Raw genomic sequence first — 19786 nt, 5'->3', positions numbered from 1 at the left:
GACATATGTATAAATGATATATAAACCAGGGTCAAAGACTTTGGTTGTGGGAAGGGCGGAAAGGACAGAAACATTCATATATAACTACTACAGGGAGATGTTCAAAAGTTGCCCGAAGGTGAGGCGGATGAGGTTTGCCTTGACTGTGTGTATGTGCAACCTCAATGAATCATTTCAGGACAGGGAATTTCCAAAACTTCTTATTTCTTTGGACAAAGCAAACTGGCGAGACGACCATCTTAAGTTTATTGGACCAAAAGAGAGTTTGTCTGGAGGAGTGTTAACCAGCCAATTCCTCGCTTCAGCAACATGCCCCTGTTGCTTCAACAAAACCGTAAGTATTCTACTTCAATCTCTTCTTTTTGAGGCTTACACTAATTTAATTTCAAATTCATTTCTTCGTATGCTATATAGTCAATGGTGTTCTATATTGAATCGATTCGATCTTTCTTTTTTCTTTCCTCAGTCCCTCCCAAATTTTACCACAAATCTTTACACTTGTGATGTGAAGCAAGGTGGTTATGATCATGGCGCTCTTAAGTTTAGAAAAAGAAAGGAGGGAAACATGAGTAGTCGAGCTTTTAAACATTCATCCATGGAGACTGTCAATGAAAGAGGTCCTGTCTATTCTTTATTTTCGGAAGAAAATGATGGATCTGATAGTTCTGATGATTCAGAGGATGAAAATCAAGAGGAAGCTGAAGAACAAGACTTTGCCAGTGGCTCAGATTCTGAAGAAGAGGAGGAGTTGGAGGAGGAAGGGGAAGAGGATGAGAACGAGGAAGATGAGGGAGAAGAAGAAAAAGCAGAAGAAGAGGAAAATGAAACAATCATTTTGGTGTCAGTGAAAGATAGTCAGGATCCTGCTTCAAAATTAGCAGGTAAGATCAAACTTCACCTGTGTTCCAATCATGAATATCTGCTAAAAGCCATCCGAAAGATATTGGCAAAGCACACAAAAAAAGAGCTCCATGGTGATGGTGACGGTGATGTTTCTTTTGAGAATGTATGGCCTGGTTACACTCTCAAATATTATAGCTATGAAGAAAAGCTGTTGCCTACTCCAAATGTAATGGACTGGAAGGAAGTCGTTGATTTGCTTGGTTCTATTCTAGCAGTGGAAGAGGAAGAAGAAGAAAATACTATTTCAATCAATCTTGTTAATGAAGAGGGTAATATAGAAAATATAGGTTCTGTCAATCTAGATGAGTGCCATGATCACAGAGATTTCGTAACTTCTGTCCACTGCACATGGGTGAAGTACACCGGAAATGACCCTCAGCCTTTGCATACCATCAATGCAAGCACAGCATGGCCTGGATTTAAGATTACCTATCTTCAGCAGTGCAATGAAGATTTTTCAGCTCATTATCCTTTCGATCCATGTAAAATATCCTGGACTGATGTTGAGAATTTGCTTCACAAAATTATTGTGGAAAGAGAAGAAAAAAATAATGGTGACTACAAAGGGATGAAGAAGCAGAATAAAGATTGAGGTTAATTCAACTCCACTGAAACCTCCATCTTGCTTCTGAAAAACTCAGTCTGATTTACTTTGTAAACTTATGCTATGCCACTGAAATTGAAAGAATACTGTGTTTGAATAAGAAGTCATTCATATTCTTACGGTATATGCCCAATCCCTTAGAAATTTAGAACTTTTCATCAAAGAAAGATCTTCGTTTGAGGATCAAGGAAAAAAAAAAAAGTTCTTGTTACCAGTAAAAGAACCAAAGAACTATTTCCATTTATGCTTGTGAAGATGGATATCCTGTCTATGATAATCATACTGGATGGGACCAATCCATTCATGGTTACGTAGCCGTTACGAAATGATTTTTCATGTTAAAGTTGTAACTAGTATAGATAAACCAGAAAATGTTATTCAGCATTGTTTATATATTAAAACTAAATAAACTTTCCTACAATAGAGATGTACGCATAGGGTTGGCAAAAAAATGCTCACGATAAATTAATCCTGATTTTGTTAAGTTGCCTCCAATCAAGGTTCTGAAAAGAGCTGGGACTGTGGTAGGAGTACTTTGATGCTTCTTCACAATAAGGTATTTGTTCCGAACCATCATCCTTAATAGCTTCTTACAGTGCTGCTTAAGAAAATGCATTAGTTATAAGCTTAGGAGTGAGGAAAAATTGATACTAGCGAAAGCAAGGTAATTAAAGTTTTTAGCTTGAAATTTTAGTTGTGAGAGAATTATAGTCTCCATATAATCATCATGATTAAAGCTCCAATTATGAGTTCTAACACTTCAAATAATCCATGCAAAAAGGAGAGAATAAACATCTATGTTTTCTATTTTCTATTAACAATTATCTTTCATGTTTCAAATGAAGAGAATAAATCGATAATCCCACATACAGACCTATAGTAATATCTCTACCCACCTAATCAAAGTTGAAAGTAATAATGTATCACTATGCTAACATTTTATGTTCACATCTAGTTAACACAGGAGTTATGAGCTAGACACTTGTGATAAACTTATTATATATCTATGGCCTGAATTTAACAAAATAAGCAGAGGTTAATGAACCTCCAGATTATAAATAGAATAGCATCTTACCTGGGCGTTTGGCAAGTCCATTTTGCGAATAATATCATCCTGCACAAAAAGTAAGTAGAAATAGGTTATCATTTATCAATCACTTTAAATTTCCTTTCACTCATAAGTACAAGAAGCAAACAGTGGTGAACATGTAGAAAACAATTGCTTTACTTAAATACCTGACTTTCTCAATGCAAACAAATATTAAAAAAATGCATGAATAATAGAATTATTGCAAACAATCTTAATGAAGTGGAAACATTGTTGGATGGTCATGACTGTTAACATAATAAACAAGCATATATTCATAACTTTGTATGCTAACTTATATTTTTTCAGGGCATATGATGAACTCAACCAAAAAAGACCATTATGCAACCTCAACCACATTTATTTGAATTATCCCTTCTCTTTCACAGGTACAGAAGTATAACGGGAAAAGGAAAAAGAAATTTGTTTAATACAAAACTACACAAACTTGTTTTTCAGCCATCAGCAGAAATAAGAAGTAAAATATTTTATGATCAGTAGCAATTTGCAAGCATAGAAAAAGTTATCCAAGATTTTAAGTAATTCTACACCTTCATCCCCATTCTTTTGCACTAGTTTTTAAATTTTTCCATGTACCAAAAGCTAGCAATAATGCAATTAAAATGAAATAAAAGAAAATACAAAAATCGAGTACCTCCAATATTCCTGGATTTTGCATCACAATACGAAAAGCCTGACAAATGATTCTCTTATGTATTTTCTTCTTGTTGATTCCATTTGCATCATAACATTTGGAGCCTTCAGGTAGATCATGTTTATCATTTGGTCCTGGTAATACAACATTGCAATGCATAGAATCTTCATGCAAATTAATGGTGTCAGATTCATCAAGCAATGAACCAACATCATCATGACGATTGAAAATGGTGAATTTTTGCACATCATTGCCATTCTTGCATATGCTTGAGGGCTTCTTTGTTGATCCAGCAATGACACAAAGTGAACCATCAAATCTGACCTGTATAAAAGCATCATCCATTAGAGGAGCCATTTGTTAGGATGAAACTTGACTTGTGTAGTTGTCAAGTCATCAAACAGAAAGGTTCAAACTTCCACAGTTCAAGTTTAAACGAGACCAAATAATTGTGAATCTATGAAGAAGTTAGAGATAATATAATGGTTCTCCTTCACTCTTCTTCTACATAGGACCAGATGACCACTTGATGCTAGAAAATTAGAACAAAAAATCCTAACAAGGTCAATTCATTTGTTTCTGAATAAATGTTCTAAATCTTGTAATAGGTTCATAAATATGTTACTCAACATATTGAGTTAATTGAAAATGTAAGGCGTAAAAGAGATACCAGAATGGAAGATGACCCAAAAGGGGGCCAGAAAGATAAGTCCCTCCAGACCTTCTACTTTGCATCTTTCATCACAATTTGTGTAAAATCTAGTTATGGTGTCTCAATTTTTTTTTCCAAAATTTCAGGAAAACGTGTGGTCAAACGACAAAATCAAACTACCTTTTCTGCTTGTCCAAACTTTTGAAGTACATCAATGACAAGTTCAGCCATTTGTTCTCCTGAAAAGAGCAGTAAGACATAGATACTGACGTCATTTATGTAGGTCTTTCCTATAATCTGAAAGAAATGCATGTTTAAATATGTCCTTCCTAGTAAAAGTTGGCATGTATACCTAATGTATTCGTAACTCTGGAAACTTCTCTAATGGCCAAACCTTCATCACCAGCCTTCTGGATGGCAGCGTAGACAGCTTTAAAGACCTCAGGAGACAAAGTACCAGCATGTTCTTGACTGGAAGATAATGGCATCAAATGTGTAGCATAACCAACCATCAGTTCCCAAGGTGACTCACAAGAAACCCCAGGTGTAGGAACAGTGCTTCCCAAATTGAGGTTTTCCTTAATAATTTCAGATTGTGATGAATTGCTGCCAACTTCAAGAGTTGCAGAATAGCCACCTATATAATTTCCATCATCAAAATGTTCATTTCTAAACTTCTCCCCGTTCTTGAATGATGATTCTAGAGAAACAGCTCTTGGCATCGGTGTTCGATGCACAGATAACTTGATGCCAGGAAAACCTTTTTCTCGGCGACTATCAATGGAGTCATTGAAAACAGAGGGGTGTTTTAAGCTTCTAATAAATTCGGCTTCTCCAACACCTTGAACCGGAACACATGGAGCAATGAACAGTTCACCTGAAGAAACTAATGCAAACAAATGAAAAATCTCTCCACACTGTAAATCTATAGTGAGATCAATTCCTCCACTCATAAAATCTTTTTCACATTCACGAAGCCACCGTGAAAATTTAGCAGCACTGCTTCCTGTATGTGGTGGAAATTGAGAGTCACAGACATTTCCATTGCTGGAGGCCTCCAACATAGCCCCCTGCCTGCTCCGAAGAACCTCTTCCAAGGCTAAATTAATATTTTCCTCGTTAAAACAATCACAGTCTTCTTTCTGGACACCTCTGTTTTGATTGCATTCAATGCCTTCAAACAATCTCCTGTAAATACCTGCTCCTGATGAAGATGGTATATGGGGTCCACAATCATCATCATCATCCATTGACCTGCTCTCCAATTCATCCAGATGCTTCTCGTGTTGTTCTCTAAGCATATTACAAAGGCTCATTAAAGATTCCCTGAATCTTCTTTTCTGCTTTAGGAATGACATTCTTCTTCTGCAAACACTTGGAGGTGCTGGAAGGTTGTGAAGTAAGGCCCTGCCTTTGTCATAAAATTTTGCTCGAAGACCTACTTTGTGTTTTACATATTGAGTTACCAATAGCCTGAAATCAAAACATTCATTTACACAAAATGAAGTAATTAATAAGAAATATACTCTATAGGAAAATGCAAAAGGGAAAAAAGACTATTATTCTTATATTTAAAACAAGTCAAACGATTTTCGGCTAAAATAGACAGACAAGCCATTGGCTGCATACAAATAAAATTGTTCACATGCAATAAAAAAATGCAAACTTCCCAAAAATTTTTCATCACAAGTTAGTTTTCAGAGAAATTATTTTATGCAAACTTCATTGGAAACATGAATTCAACATTAATTAATTCATTTTCCTTTACCTGTCTGCTTCATCTGTCCATGGAAACCTTCTTTGACGTGCTGACTTCTTCTTGGAAAAGGCCAAATGGTTAGTAGAGGAATGATACTTGTCTCCATTTACTGCAGGCTTTTCAGAAGTCTTCCAATGATCTTCCTCTTGATGTTCTTCCAACTGAGTTTCATGCTCTGGGGGAGAGGCTGAAATAAAATTTTCTTCTCCTGTGAAATCTTTATCACTTCCAGCTGATCTAGGAAGGTTTTGGTGACAAAATGGTTCAGTCTCGTTATCAACTTTTCTATGTTTTAAAGCTCTAGCTTTCGCAGATCCTTTCCTTTTCCGAGAAAAGGAACTACTTTCCATTGGTTGGCATTCTGCCTCCACAGCATTTAAATTATCCTGAAATTTGTTGCAACGTCGGAGCTTAGCATAACACACACGAAGCACCTGCAACATTTCAAGGGAGAAATATTTTAAACAACAAACCACAGAATGAGGATTTTTTTTAATAGTCAGGTAAATATGAACATTTATTTCAACAAATTAATGAAAATCATTCAGATATGAAATTTCAATATCTCAAGCTTTTCTCTTGGTCCAAACTCTAGCCAATTTCCTTGTTAAGATTGAAAAAACTGAAAAATCTTAAAACATGATCTGACCTGCTCCAAGGTGAGATTTAGATTGTTTGCAATCTCCTTACATCTTTTGTATCGAAGTTTTTCATTGAAGTTGCTCTTGGCTATAAGTTTCAGTACCTTTGCCTGCTCAGCAGCAGTCATTCCTCGAACTGAGGCCCATGACTTGTGACCAAAAATCTGTAAAAATTTATTTGTGATTACCTTTCATCTCTTGGATGGGAACTAAAGCACCAAAATCTTAAGGGTTATGGAAAAAAGTGAAAAACATACTGGATAAAATATAGAAGACTTTTATTTCCTCGTAGATGAGGTCTTCAGTAAAACATGGACATTTTCTCATGTGAAAATTTCTGAAACATACCATTTATGCATGGTCGCAAAAATAAAATGCATGCATACCTCATGAACAGTGGACCCAGGGAATGCATGTAAAGCAGCTTTTGGATCAACCACTGCATAAGTATATTCCAAAACTTGCCAATATTCATCAATAGCATCTCTGTTTGAGAGGATAAACTCATGTCTGATAATCTCATGTCCGGCATCTCTGTCTGGGCAAAGATCAAAAGATCCAAAATGTGCTGCAATTAATGGTGGTTCCTCTATACAAGTCTTAAGCTCCAGGGCATAAACAGGACTGGCATGTGGAAAAGTGACTCCATCATCAGAACTTCCACTAGTTACCAACCGAATCAACTATGTACCAGTATCAGTTGTTAGGCTTGATACTAGGAATATATAAGATTAAAGCATCTAAAGCACTTGATTAAAAAAAACTTTGGAAATAAATGATAATTTATGCTTTAAAATCAAAGATAAGCAGCATACAGTATGTAACAACCTATTATCTACCATGGTAAATATATATCTGTAACTGCACTAGATCATGACAATTTTCAAGTTTGATTCACTATGACCCAACCAAGGTTAAATCAGAAATCAGATTTTGATCAGTCAATTGGCTTTAGCAATCACTTGTACCACACATATATTTTAGTACAGAAATCACTAAGGTCAAATTCAACAAATCCAATTAATATAAGAAATGAGTGATTATTTCATGCACTCATAATTTTAGAGGATAATTTCTTTACTAAATGTCAACAAATTAACATATCAAATGTAAAAAAGAAGTTTCAACAATGAGATTGATTTTTTTTTCTTTTCAAATGCTAACTAGTATTTGAAATTAGATATGTTCAACAATAACTGTCATATGCAGATACCAAGTTCAATCTTACTAAACCTACACAATGTTTATTTGTAGGTTTAGAAGTAGCAAATGTTCAAGTACTCAAATTGTGTCCAAACATGTCATTTAATTAATCTGAATGTAAATCACATCAAGATAGATAATCATCATAAGATTGGTCTTGACTAGATTTAATTCTGTTCTCTGCAAATTCAAGGGTAAGCAATATGCTTTTAATGTTTATATTATCTTACAGTCCTAATATCATATGAGAGGCCAGCAGCTTGGAAGAAGGAAATTCTATTATAAAAATATGTGGCATCCCAAATTCTTTTATTGCTGAGTTAATCGGGCATATAATGACCCAACCCCTCTGTTCAAGAGAATGGTATCTACACCAAGGTAATAGTATCATATTCAGACATTTAGAAGACTGAATCAACCAAGGTCAAATGATATAATACATGAAAATTTCTATATGCATATATTAATAGAATAAATTTACTTTCAAATGTGAGCAAGAAATTATACCTTCAACCGCTGTAAAATAGATATAATCGATGATAGTCTCCTAATTGCAGGAGTTTTATTTAGATCATTATACTCCTGAATAGAAAGATCACATAAACATACTCCCTTCTTAAACTTCTCTATCATGTTGTCAACTTTAACAGTAGAACCCACAACTTGAAGGTATAGCTCAAGTGGAATTTCCTTGATAGCTACTTCCACATCAAACAGATTGCAAGTGACATAAGGATTTTGTAGATCATGATCTTGTCTCCCATATGATAAAACATCATCCCCAGCAGATGAACTACATACATATTCCCAGAGAAATCTATGCAGCAGCTTTGCCCGAACCATTTTTCCCGATATGAAACCATTAGCACGCATGGCTTCCATTCTAAGAGCTAGAGAATCAGAACTCTCTCGAGTTTGAGTTCTTTGTACACTATCCAATACAAGAATTGAGCTAATGTTCTTCCTGAATGAGGCATGACCATGAGTTTGTTTGTCAAAAGATGCGAGTCTATCACGAATTCTACCTAGTACTTCAGAAGATAAACTTTGAATAGATGGGTGCAGGACCACCTTGACTTTCCGGTTAACACCAGTGTTCATAATCTCACGTACAGCTAGGTGTATACATTTGCATTGCCCTTGTTTTTCAAGCTTGCACAATATTCTGTCTACAGTTTTCCTGTCCATTGTTGTGCCTTTGTCCTTCTCAAGATTCACAAGCAACCTATATAGCTCTGCTCTCAAGACAATCTTCTCAACCTGCATTGGTTAACCCACAAACACACATAGTGCTAGTAGTTAACAGCTAACCAAATTACAGGAAAAAAAAAAAAACAGTTATTTCCTTAAAGTGAAGTAAATGAAGCAAAGACCTGTAACCATTCAAGTATTCTCTGCTCTCTCAGGGTGCCATCAACTGTCAAAGATTGACAGGGCTTAAGCGTCATTGTTGCACTCTTCACTAAATGGACTCCTGTGTTGGAAAACACTTTTTCTGTTTCATGCATTAACTCTTGGGATTTGCAAGTATTGGAGATACTATTGCTTTTCTCACTATCTTTTCTAGAGCAAGAAGTGAGCTCTATTTCATTTTCATTTTTGTTTGTTTTCCACAGGGTATCACTTTCAGAATTCAAAAGATGTGAGCATTGGGCTGATCCATCTAAAATCCTGGGATTGACAACACCCAAACTAGAATTTTTGCTGAAAAGGTCTTTTGATCTACTTGGAATTACATCAGATAATTTACAGTTCCTGGCTGTCCGAATTCTGTATTCACGAGTTTTGTTATGAAGTTCCCCCTGCATAGGCATCCCAAATTTACTGCTCATAATACAACAATTTTTGTGATTTGTCTTCCTATCAATTCCAAACCTCCTGCCTACCTGTTTTACAGCAAAATTTATGAATGAGATTTAAAAAAGGCCTAGATTCATACCATTGTACGTGTGTAAAAATGTGCATTCCAAATATCTGAAAAAGATAATAAATGTGACAGAATAGATTGACGAAGAGAAAATTCTATCTACGCAAACAGTTCAGAGAATATTGATTCTGTCTATCATCAAGAAATAATTTGTGTCTCAGGTTTAGTCTAATTTGTTCAAGTTAGCCCCTAAAAGTGCATCAAGCCAAGCATGCACTTAATTACATCATTGCTCTTTTGACACTATGTGCTTACTTCTAACTTTAACTTCAGAAAACTTTTATTGGACGTATAACACAACCTCTTTCTCCTCCATCATATATGAAATGTAAATTTTTAAGCATTTTAAGAGCAACAATGTTGGTTAAACAAGGTAACATAACCATGAAACTAGTGTATGACTATTATGCCCTGTTATGACTCAGATGGTTAAAAATAAAATAGCATCTTAAGAAAGGCTACAAACATCTCCAATCTCAACCAACTTTAAAAAGGAATTTCTTAACTAACTCTAAAGATAAAACTAGAACTCTATCAAACTTCCTATCAAAATTGACAGCTATGAACCTTTCTCTTCCATCAATATGACAATGCAGTTGCTTCTGAACAACTTCCATTTGCTCCTATTCCTCACCAGCCAGAAAGAATTATGCATGCCCAAACTGCTGTTTTCTTATTTCATCCTAAGAATCATTTCTTTTTATGTGTCTATACTTCCAAAGGTAGAAAGAGGCAGGAAAACATAACCTAGCTCACTCAATAATTAGTTCCCAGAAGAGATGGGCTGCCAGTTAAAATGCTAGATTTACTTATTGCTCCATTTGAGATTGACTTCCACTAGGTCTCAACCTGTTCTAGATTTGGAAAAATGCTCCAAATGCTGTATTGAAGTCAAACATTTTACAAATCCAAATCCCTCAAGAAAGTTCTATCAAAATACAAATAAAACAGTTTTAGCATAAACAAGATTGCTTAAAAGAAAAATTTAGATCCATATTATCTACCCCAAGTTCCAAACGTTTTAAACAAAGACTTCCTTGATATGAGAAGAACATTAAGCAGGTATCACTTTTTAAACAAAGACTTCTTTGATATAAGAACATTAAGCAAGTATCATGGGCTTAAAAGAAAAAAGCAGATCCATGTTATCTACCTTGAGTTTCCAACTTTTTAAACAAAGACTTCTTTGATATGAGAAGAACATTAAGCAGGTATCATGGGTTAGGATAGGATCCTGAATATTTTCTAGGAAGCTACACATACAGAGTTGGAACTTAAATAATGCAGCTAATGTGCCTTATTATATTAAAAATATGTAACTTTTTCTTCCTTCCACCTACCTCCAACCCCTCACCTATCTATTTCATTGAGGAAGGTGCAATGCCAAACATCAAAAAGTATATAAAACTCTATTAAAAAGATGCTTGAGAATTAAACTTTTCCATAATTTTTGAGATATAGAAAATAGTAAATATAAGACTCTTTGGAGAACCTCTGTAATAAGCATCCCCTTGAATCCTGCAGCATCAATTGCATCATAAATCTGATGCTCAATGGGAAGCTCCACAAGCTGGTTAGCTATTTGGCATCTTCCCATTTTCATCTCTTTGCCTTCAACATATCTAATTGTTTTTTGCTCAAAATCCATCTGGGAAAATTTTTTTAGCAGATGTAGGCAGCGCTCATCCTGTGAAAAGATGTTAAGGCATAATTTTAGAAACAGACATCCCCCGAAATAGGAAAAAAATTGTTCTAACACCTTAGGCAAAACTATGTCTCAATTATATCATATGCATATAGTTTTTCTCCAAAATTTTATCACGTTTGTAGTTATTTAATCATTTATATTTAGGAAACTAACCTCCTATTAATTAAAAAAAAAAGAAATTAAAGAACAAATATGCTTTGAGTATCAAATAACTTATGCAAGGTTTTACTCATCCAAAAAATAAACACTTTAGCAGCATTCAGTAATTTAAATAAAAGAGAGAGAGAGATTAAAGAACAAATATGCTTCAAGTATCAAATAACTTATGCAAGGTTTGACTTATCCGAAAAAATAAACACTTCAGTGGTGTTTAGTATGTACTGCAGCAGAAAGAAGAAAGAAGATTATTACTTGGGTTGAATTTTATTCCATCAATTGCATTCAAATGGCCTCTTTTTGAAGCACAATACTGAATGCAAATCACTATATTTAGCAGCAATGACCGAAATGAGAAAAAAAAAATTATGTACTCGGAAACTAAGCAACCTATAAACCAAAACCACTGGAATACTCTAAAATCATAAAACGCATGAGTTGCATACAATGTAAGCATAAATGTATAAAGAAAATGGAGATTAGAACGTGAAATCGAGAAAAAACATTGGTTGCGAGGTCATCAAACTAACCTTCCCATTCACTTTTACATAAATCTCCTCTACTACACCAGCATTTTTCAATCTGCCACATATCTAAGAGCAAGTTGCAACAGAGGCAATAGATGAAAACTATTCAGAATAAATTACCAAGATAATTGAAAAAATTAAAGCACTAACATTTTCCCATTTATGCTTTGACTGTTTCCCACTATAGCCAAGATCATGTTTAATATCTGAAATGACAAGAACCTACAAAGAAAAAGGAGAATTCAAATAATAGCATCAGTAAAAATTCTTTAGAAAAAAAAACTATTTATATCTGTCAATATTTCATGTACAAATTATGACCTTGGAATTAGCTTCTTCAAGTTTATCACAGATGGCTTTCATGGATGGTACATAATCTTTTACAAGCACATCCTCTTTAACACGTTCAATGTTCGAATCCTCTTTACCTTCAGTCTCTTCCTCTTTGGTTATCTCAAATTTCTCTTGAGATCCCAAATGCCTTGCATAACGATATAAATGAATTAACCTTGTGCATTGACCTTGTTTGCCAGCTCCTCTTGTTCTATCAACTGCCTCTTGCCTTATAATTAAGCCTCTTTTCTCAAGCCCCTTTACCAAATAAAAAATTTTGTTACCTTCAATTCCAAATTCCTTGCTAAGCTGGCTTTGAGTTATCCCATTTTTTCTACAAGCACACAATTAAAATAATAATAAAAAAGAGATTCATCAACGATTTCGTCTCATCATTTTAATATACAAAATTTTCATATACAATTTGACTCTGTTTGTTGTTCATATCATATATATTTGAGAAAAATTAGTAAATAATTAAAATAAAACACAAATACCAAAATAATATTTCTTTTTAAATAATAAAATCAGGATTTTGTCATTCACAAAAGTTAAATATTTTCAACTATAAATAATTAAATAGACCTCTTGTCCTTTATTTTCAAAGTAAAATAAAATAAAAAAGCATTTAAACGAAACCTATATTAATAAGGAAATTACTACACAATAAATAATTTCTTGTTAAACAAATTGACCTGAGATTATGCTAAATTTAAAAAGAAAAAGGAATAAGATAAGCAATAATGAAATTAACCTAGCAATGGCGATGCGTTCAAGAGCAAGGCGTTGTTGACGAAACTCTTTTTTGTCACATTCCAGAGAGAAATCGTAAATGCCCAAAAAATTATCACGAAGTTTGTCCTTAGCAACAATAATCAAATCTAGCTTTTCTGCATCCTCAAAGCATTGAATTGAAGGGTCGTCGCGATCGTAAACATTTTTTGCCACTTGAAATTGAACTGTTGGAATTTTAAGTAGGTTGTTCCACAAGACTCGTCTAAATTCGACACTCAGGTCAAGCTTCGAGCAGAGGGTGGATAAGGCGAGGCCATCGCGGCCTTGAGCACAGATTTCTTCAAGAGCCGAGGATAGGGTCAATTCCATTGATCTGACTGGTTTCCATTTCAATGGAACGGTTTTTTTCCTGTGCCATTTGAATTTTCACCACATATAAGCAGCACCAAGTTGTAAAACAAATAGCATTTTTTTCCCTTTGTTTCAAAAGAAAAAAACATATGAAAAGGGAGGAAAGTATGTGGTCTACAAACAAGAAACTTACTCACTCATATTCTGATCATATTGACGAGCATCAAATTGGGATCCTTCTAGTGCCAAACCTAACATGACTCTAAAGAAGGAAGAAAGAATAAACTTATTAAGCAAAGTTTATCTCACCTCCAGATAGAGATTATAACTTTTAGATTAAAGATATAACAGGATAATGATAAAGAAATCACAATATTGCATAATATACAAACACAAAAGAAATACAATCTCTAAAAGGTAATGTTGAAAGTTTTTAATCATCTTAAAGGCCAAAGCCTTCCCATATTGAGAAAAATGTAACAGAAGACCCAAACTTGCACACCAAGATGAAGAAGAGCACAAGCATTAACTTCTAATTTAGTATCAGAAGAAAATATACAAAGAGGCATATGGCTATCTGATATTTGGATCATAAATCCTCTACCATTAGACACCAAATTGCCTACCTCTCCAAATTTCATCTAGGGCCAAGCACTTAGAAGGAAACTATTTTTTAGAACATACTAATGTTGGGAACACATAACCATCACTCATCACCATTGTGTACAAGACTTTATATTCTAAACGAATAAGCAAAAACCTGATTTGCCCAGTATTACCACGGGTCTATGAATGACCAACCCATTATTACTACAGTAGAAGCAACATAGCTCGTATGAAGGTTTTTGTACAAAAAGTTGGTGTTAGTTAATCCTAATGCTAGGCCGCACACCCTCATCCATTCAAACAGTGACAATAACTACACATTTCAGCTCAGACCAAAACATAACATACTTGTTAATATCACACTCGGAGTACACCAACGCAATACATCAAAACTGAAGCTATCATCACACTTTAACATTGTGATGTTTTTCCTTTAGCAAGTAGCAATAATTTGCATAGTAGCTAATTGTAAGATTTCAACCCCAAAGCTAGAAGTTACAACATTGACAGTTAAGATCTGTTTGCAATCAGAACAACTAGTAAAACTTTTGAATAACTATAACCTTCACAAATTCCTTTCTTTGGAATCTAAAATTAAAACCGGAGGAACCCTTTTTTTCCCTTCTTTTCCTCTTCAACCTCCAACAATTTTTTCTTTTCAAAAACAAAAATAACAAGGCTAGTCTAGCAAAGCATGAAAGTTGTTAATTTCTCAAATCTCGAACTAAAAAAAAAATCAACTTTACCAAAAAAACAGAAACCCAAAATCAACTAAATGAAATAATCAATATCAAAAACAAAAACCCAAAAACAAACATAGAAAACAGATCAAACCCAGGTTCCAAACTGTAAAACTAAATCCAATAAACATCAAATAAAATCCAACAAAAAAAACACAGAAACAATAGGAAACCAATCGAAACAAAACATTCAGAGAAAAAAAGAATCCAACAAAAATAAAAGTAGAAACAGAGAGAGAAAAAAGAGCAACCTTGAAGCAAATAAAGAGAGTAAAAGCAAGAGAAAAAAGAGTGTTTAAGGGGGTAAAGTGGATTTTGTTGAAGAGTGAGAGAGGTGAAAAAGGCGGTTTTTTGGAGGCTTTTTCCGTTGAGATTTAGCCCAAACTCTTCTGTTTGAATGGGATGGTTTTTTTCCCGTCGAATTCAAAGGGTGGACATGATGGATGATTGGCGGGAAGGGAAAGCGGCGTGGTGGCTGAAGAACTAGGAGAAACTAGTGAGAAAATAGTCTAGTGTTCGAGTCCTATCAAAAACAGAAAAGTATAGATTTAAATGTCTAATATCCGTTTAATTTGACTCCGTTGCAAGTAGGGATGGCAACCCGGCTTTTAAAATATTTTATTAAATTTCAATTCATTTTCACGTCTGAGCTATTATTTTTATATTTATTTCAATTTGATCCTGTTTTTTAAATATTTTATTTGATTTCAATTCATTTTCACTTCTGAGTTATTATTTTTATTTTTTATTTCAATTTGATATTCAAATTATTTTTGCATATGTTGTTAGAAATAATGATCAAAATCTTATAATAAATTTATTTAAAATATATATTATTTGATAAATAAGAAGATTTATAAAAAAAAAATTATGAAAAAAATAAATTTTTAATAAGTAAATTTGATTTAAAAAAAAAAATTTTTAATTTTAATAAATAAGTTTATATACTTATAAATAGGTAAAGTTTTTATAGGGTTAGATAAAAGAAAAAAAATGTAAGAGAGTTAATAAGGTTTTATAGGATAGACACTCCATAAAAATACTGAAGATATGATGTATGTGTGTGTTTATGAGTAAATTAAAAAAAATTGAAAGGATTCACATAAGTATGATACATGAAACATAAATATAGTGCATCAAAATAGACTAACATAAGTATGGTGCATGAAAGTGGACTAGAGAAAATTAAAAAAATTTATACAAATATAATATATAAGTACATATGAATATGTGTTTATTTGTGTCGAAATGATACATATATGTTTGTTTAAATTGAAAATACTCCATAAAATTAGATAAAATTAAAAAAATCTATAAATATTAACATATACTTATATGCATAACCATTCGATTTAAAATTAATTAATATAATATTTATAAAAATATTATTTTTAATATAAATTACATTTTATTTATATTAAATATATTATTTTATTAAATTTATATTTTAAATTAAAATATTAAATAATAATTTTATTAATATATAAATACAAAATTAAATAAAAAATAAAAAATAAAAAATATTATATATATATATTTAATATTTAAAACACTTCTCCAACTCAATTTTGATTTTTTAAAAAAACCACATAATCCATCTCCAACTAAACCTTCGATTTTTTTTTAATTCTATTTTCAAAAAAAATCTGACCGATGTTATTGTGTAAATACTCTATTTTTTTGAAACTATTTTAATATTATTGAACTCAAATTTTAATTTGATATTAAATTTTTGTGAAATTAAATTTTAAGCCCTTCAAAATTTTATTTCCTTTGTATTGGAATAGAAAATTAAAGATCAGAAAGCTTGACTCGTGATTTTTTGACAGAATTAAAAGAAATTATACAAGGCTTGGATTTGGCATACTTAGGCATCAATCTAATGGAAAAAAGGAAAGAGCATTCAAAGAAATCAAGAATCATATAAGATTTGATTCTTTTAGATTTTTCCTACAAGCTTTGGGATTTAATTCAAGATAAAATGGAGTTTACAGGAGGTCAATGAGACGGAGGAGGGTTTTAAAAAAGGGTTTGGGCAGTAAATTTTGGAGGTTTCGGGCTTAATTTTGTGAGATTTTTGTCCGAGAAAGACATCGAAGAACCATTGGCAATTGACACAATTCATCAGCAATGACACAGCAGTTAACAATCACTTCACTCAGCTTCAGGAAGCCAGGAAGCAATTTCACTAATCAGAAAGACGATTTTCAGAACACCATATAGGGTCCAAACACAGCAGCTCAGGGACCGAGGATTCAACCAAAACAAAGAGACAAGTAATTCAATCTCCAGCCAACTGCAAAATCAAACTCAACTGAAAATCAACAAGCAGAGATCGAGAATGAGCAAGCATCTTCGTACCCAGCATCAATCACAGAGGCAAGAAACTAAAGATAATACAGGAGCAATTCCCAGCAAAGGCAGAGTTCGGTATTCAAGCTTGATTCTCAGACGCAAACCATCATACACAGGCAGAAGCACAATACAAGCAGCCACAATAGAGCTGGAATCAGAAAAGCACACAAACGGCTCAATTCCCAAAATCAAGAAGCGGTTCAACATCACAATCCCAGCACTAAACCCAGAACCAGCAAGCCCCGAAAATCAACCCAAACCCGAAAACCAGTAAACACGGCCTATAATCGAAGCAGCACAAACAACTCAGATAGTTAGACACACCAGCAAAAAGCAAGAGAAACCCAGGATCAAGGCAGCAGGCATTAACAATTAGCAACTCGATACAATCAATCCAATATACCACAACACACAGACATTACCAATGGAATCGCTCGAGAGCAGAAGTCAATTTTTGGGTCTCTGGCTCCGTTTGGTTTGAGATTGTTCTTTTGGGTTTTAGTCTTGTAGAAGAAGAGGATTGATTTTGTGTCGTCGACAACGAAAAGTGGTGGCTTAGACAGTGGCTGAGCTTGGGTGAGGCTACACAGAGGAAGAAGGCCGACGGTCATCGAACGGCGGACGTGACGGCGAGCTTGCAGGATTCTAGGAAGGGTCACTAATTTCTGGAATTTTAATTTTGAGGCTGTCTGAAGAAGTTTGAAGAGTAGTTAAATGGTTTGTAGAGAGAGAAGTATGGAATGGAATAATGAAGCAAAGATGAGGATTTTGGGGTTTTATGCTTAACCTCAAACGGCAGTGTTTGAGCTTAAGGAAACTAGGGCCCGCGTTCACTTCGAAACCTGTGACCCGAGCATATCTAACCCCACCCACTTGACTCGTGTGATGCTTCGGATTATTATTTCAGCCGTCTTCCTTTTGCCCTTTGTTGACAAGGTTTTTACCCTTTTTTTTTTTTTTTAATTTGATTAAATACACGATTTAGAGTTCATTTAGTTGAGCGAGATATTAATTTTGATGAGATTAAAAATAATATTAAATATAAAATTAATTATTATAATAATAAGATTAAAATTAATAATAAAATATATATTTAAATATAAAAATAACGATAATAATAAAATATAATATAATAAAAATAAAAAATTGTTATTAAAAATATTATATTAAAATTTTATAATATATTTGATATTTACAAACTTAACAAATAATTAAAATTTAATAAAATTATTTTTTATCGAATTATAAATTTGTTAAAAATTAATAATAATATATTTGTTCATAAATATACATATATATATATATATAAATGTAAAGATATATTTATTCGTGGTTATAATTTTAATGGTAAAAAAGAAAGAAAAAATGAAATGAAAAATTTATGATAATATTAGAAAAGAGAATTATAGTGAGTAAAAAACATTTCACTCAAGACAGTGGTGTCAGATGTGAAAATAGGGTTCTAGTACGAATTTTTTGCAAAAATCTCATCACAGTTCGTTACCCAAACGTCCTACTAAAACACGATTGCACAAAAAATCATGATAGTTATGCTGAAACGTGGCTCCAGTGACATCCAAATCCAGCCTCAGTTTCTTGTTTAAAAATAATAATGAGAAAAATAAAAAGAAAAAAACTTTAGGTATGATTTTTATTATGAGATTTATTTTGCATGAATTTTATGATATTTATTTGTGTGATTTATTATAATATTTTTATATGATTTGTATGAATTTTATTTATTTGCATGATTATTTTCATGATTTTTATTATATTTATTTGTATAATTTTTATTATATTTATTTGTATAATTTTTATTATGGTATTTAGTTGCATGGTTTTTATTTTGGATTTTATTTGCATAATTTTTTTGCTTGATTATTGATATTTATTTATATGATTAATTATGATATCATTGCCTGATTTTTTTTATAATATGTTTGATAATATTTTTGTATGACAATATTTTGTAAATAAAAGAAATTGAGATTTAATTTTTATAAGATATTTAATAAATTCGACGGTAGAGCCTCTTCATATAAATAATGAGTTTATATTGAATAATCTTGAGATGAGAAAAAAAAAATTTTGGTAAAATCCTAAAGATTTTTTTTTTTGTATCAAAACTAATAAAAAAAATTATCTTTGATTAAGGCTTAAACAATATAATATGTGATTAATTTGATACAAATTTTGAGCGTTGTGGGATACTAAAACCTTTTTTATATATAATCGATTCCTAAACTTAATTCTGTTTATGTAAATCATGTCCTATTCTTTTTAGAGGTTTTTAGTCAAAGTTAAGATAACCTTAAAAATTATATATTCACATAAATGAGAATATCACACTTATATAAAAAATATTGATAGTAACTTTATAATTTTTATGTTTAATGGACAATTTCTCACATCTAAAAATTATGACATATTGATAGGGGTAGTTGAAACCCATTAAATACAAATTATTTTGCTATCCCTAGTTACATGTGTTATCATTGGATCAGATTTTTTGTTTGTTATAAAATAATAAGTTTAAGAAGATGAAACTCTTTAATATAATTTATTTTAGAGTTAATATTATGAATTATCTGAATTTAATAATTTAAAAACAATACGACACAGTGTTATGAAAGTGATATGAATTAAAATTTCAACAAAATTAATATAAATTCAATAAAAACAAAAAAAATTGTAATTTGTATTTTCCATGTCAACACAAACATAACATATAATTTTCGTGTAAAACATGATATAAATATACAAATTATCATTGTTTTACACAACATAAATATATGAATCACTAAGTTTTATTGAAATATTTAATGTGGTATATGAATTTTAAAA

At 32.4% G+C, this 19786-nt stretch overlaps 1 protein-coding gene and 1 non-coding gene across 5 annotated transcripts; both read right to left on the bottom strand.

Moving 5' to 3' along the window:
- Nucleotides 1-1867: 1867 nt before the first annotated feature.
- On the bottom strand, nt 1868-17862 carry LOC111280346 (uncharacterized). 4 transcript variants are annotated; one of them, XM_022867633.2, is made up of 17 exons: nt 17365-17862; nt 13435-13503; nt 12910-13299; nt 12144-12489; nt 11973-12044; nt 11826-11888; nt 10924-11118; nt 8878-9390; nt 8012-8764; nt 6688-6984; nt 6310-6465; nt 5670-6094; nt 4254-5374; nt 4082-4140; nt 3250-3573; nt 2583-2621; nt 1868-2105 (listed from the first exon to the last, which is right to left on the bottom strand). In XM_022867633.2, exons 2-17 carry the CDS (start codon nt 13497-13499, stop codon nt 1923-1925), a joined length of 5001 nt encoding a protein of 1666 aa, XP_022723368.2. In that variant the 5' UTR covers nt 13500-13503; nt 17365-17862; the 3' UTR covers nt 1868-1922. The 4 variants fall into 4 exon arrangements, with proteins under 4 accessions (XP_022723368.2, XP_022723367.2, XP_089613113.1 ...); XM_022867632.2 differs by lacking the exon at nt 17365-17862 and adding an exon at nt 14839-15237; XM_089756987.1 differs by lacking the exons at nt 11826-11888; nt 17365-17862 and adding an exon at nt 14839-15237.
- Nucleotides 13714-13827, bottom strand: LOC149510680 (small nucleolar RNA snoR98). Its single transcript, XR_016335275.1, has one exon. It is a non-coding gene; the product is annotated as a small nucleolar RNA snoR98 (small nucleolar RNA).
- Nucleotides 17863-19786: the final 1924 nt, after the last annotated feature.

This window comes from Durio zibethinus, chromosome 28 (assembly GCF_047325235.1).
Source record: "Durio zibethinus cultivar Kanyao isolate XHJ-2024 chromosome 28, ASM4732523v1, whole genome shotgun sequence".
Lineage (NCBI taxonomy): Eukaryota > Viridiplantae > Streptophyta > Magnoliopsida > Malvales > Malvaceae > Durio > Durio zibethinus.
The sequence above is the reverse complement of the archived record's forward strand: the minus strand, read 5'-3'. Positions and strand labels throughout refer to the sequence as shown.

Coding starts and splice junctions, on each gene's coding strand:
- LOC111280346 (XM_022867633.2), bottom strand. CDS start 13,499: ATGTTAGGTTTGGCACTAGAAGGATCCCAATTTGATGCTCGTCAATAT. Junction 12,045..12,143: donor TTGAAGAAGCTAATTCCAAG/GTCATAATTTGT, acceptor TTTTCTTTGTAG/GTTCTTGTCATTTCAGATAT. Junction 6,985..8,011: donor CTATTTTACAGCGGTTGAAG/GTATAATTTCTT, acceptor ACTGGTACATAG/TTGATTCGGTTGGTAACTAG.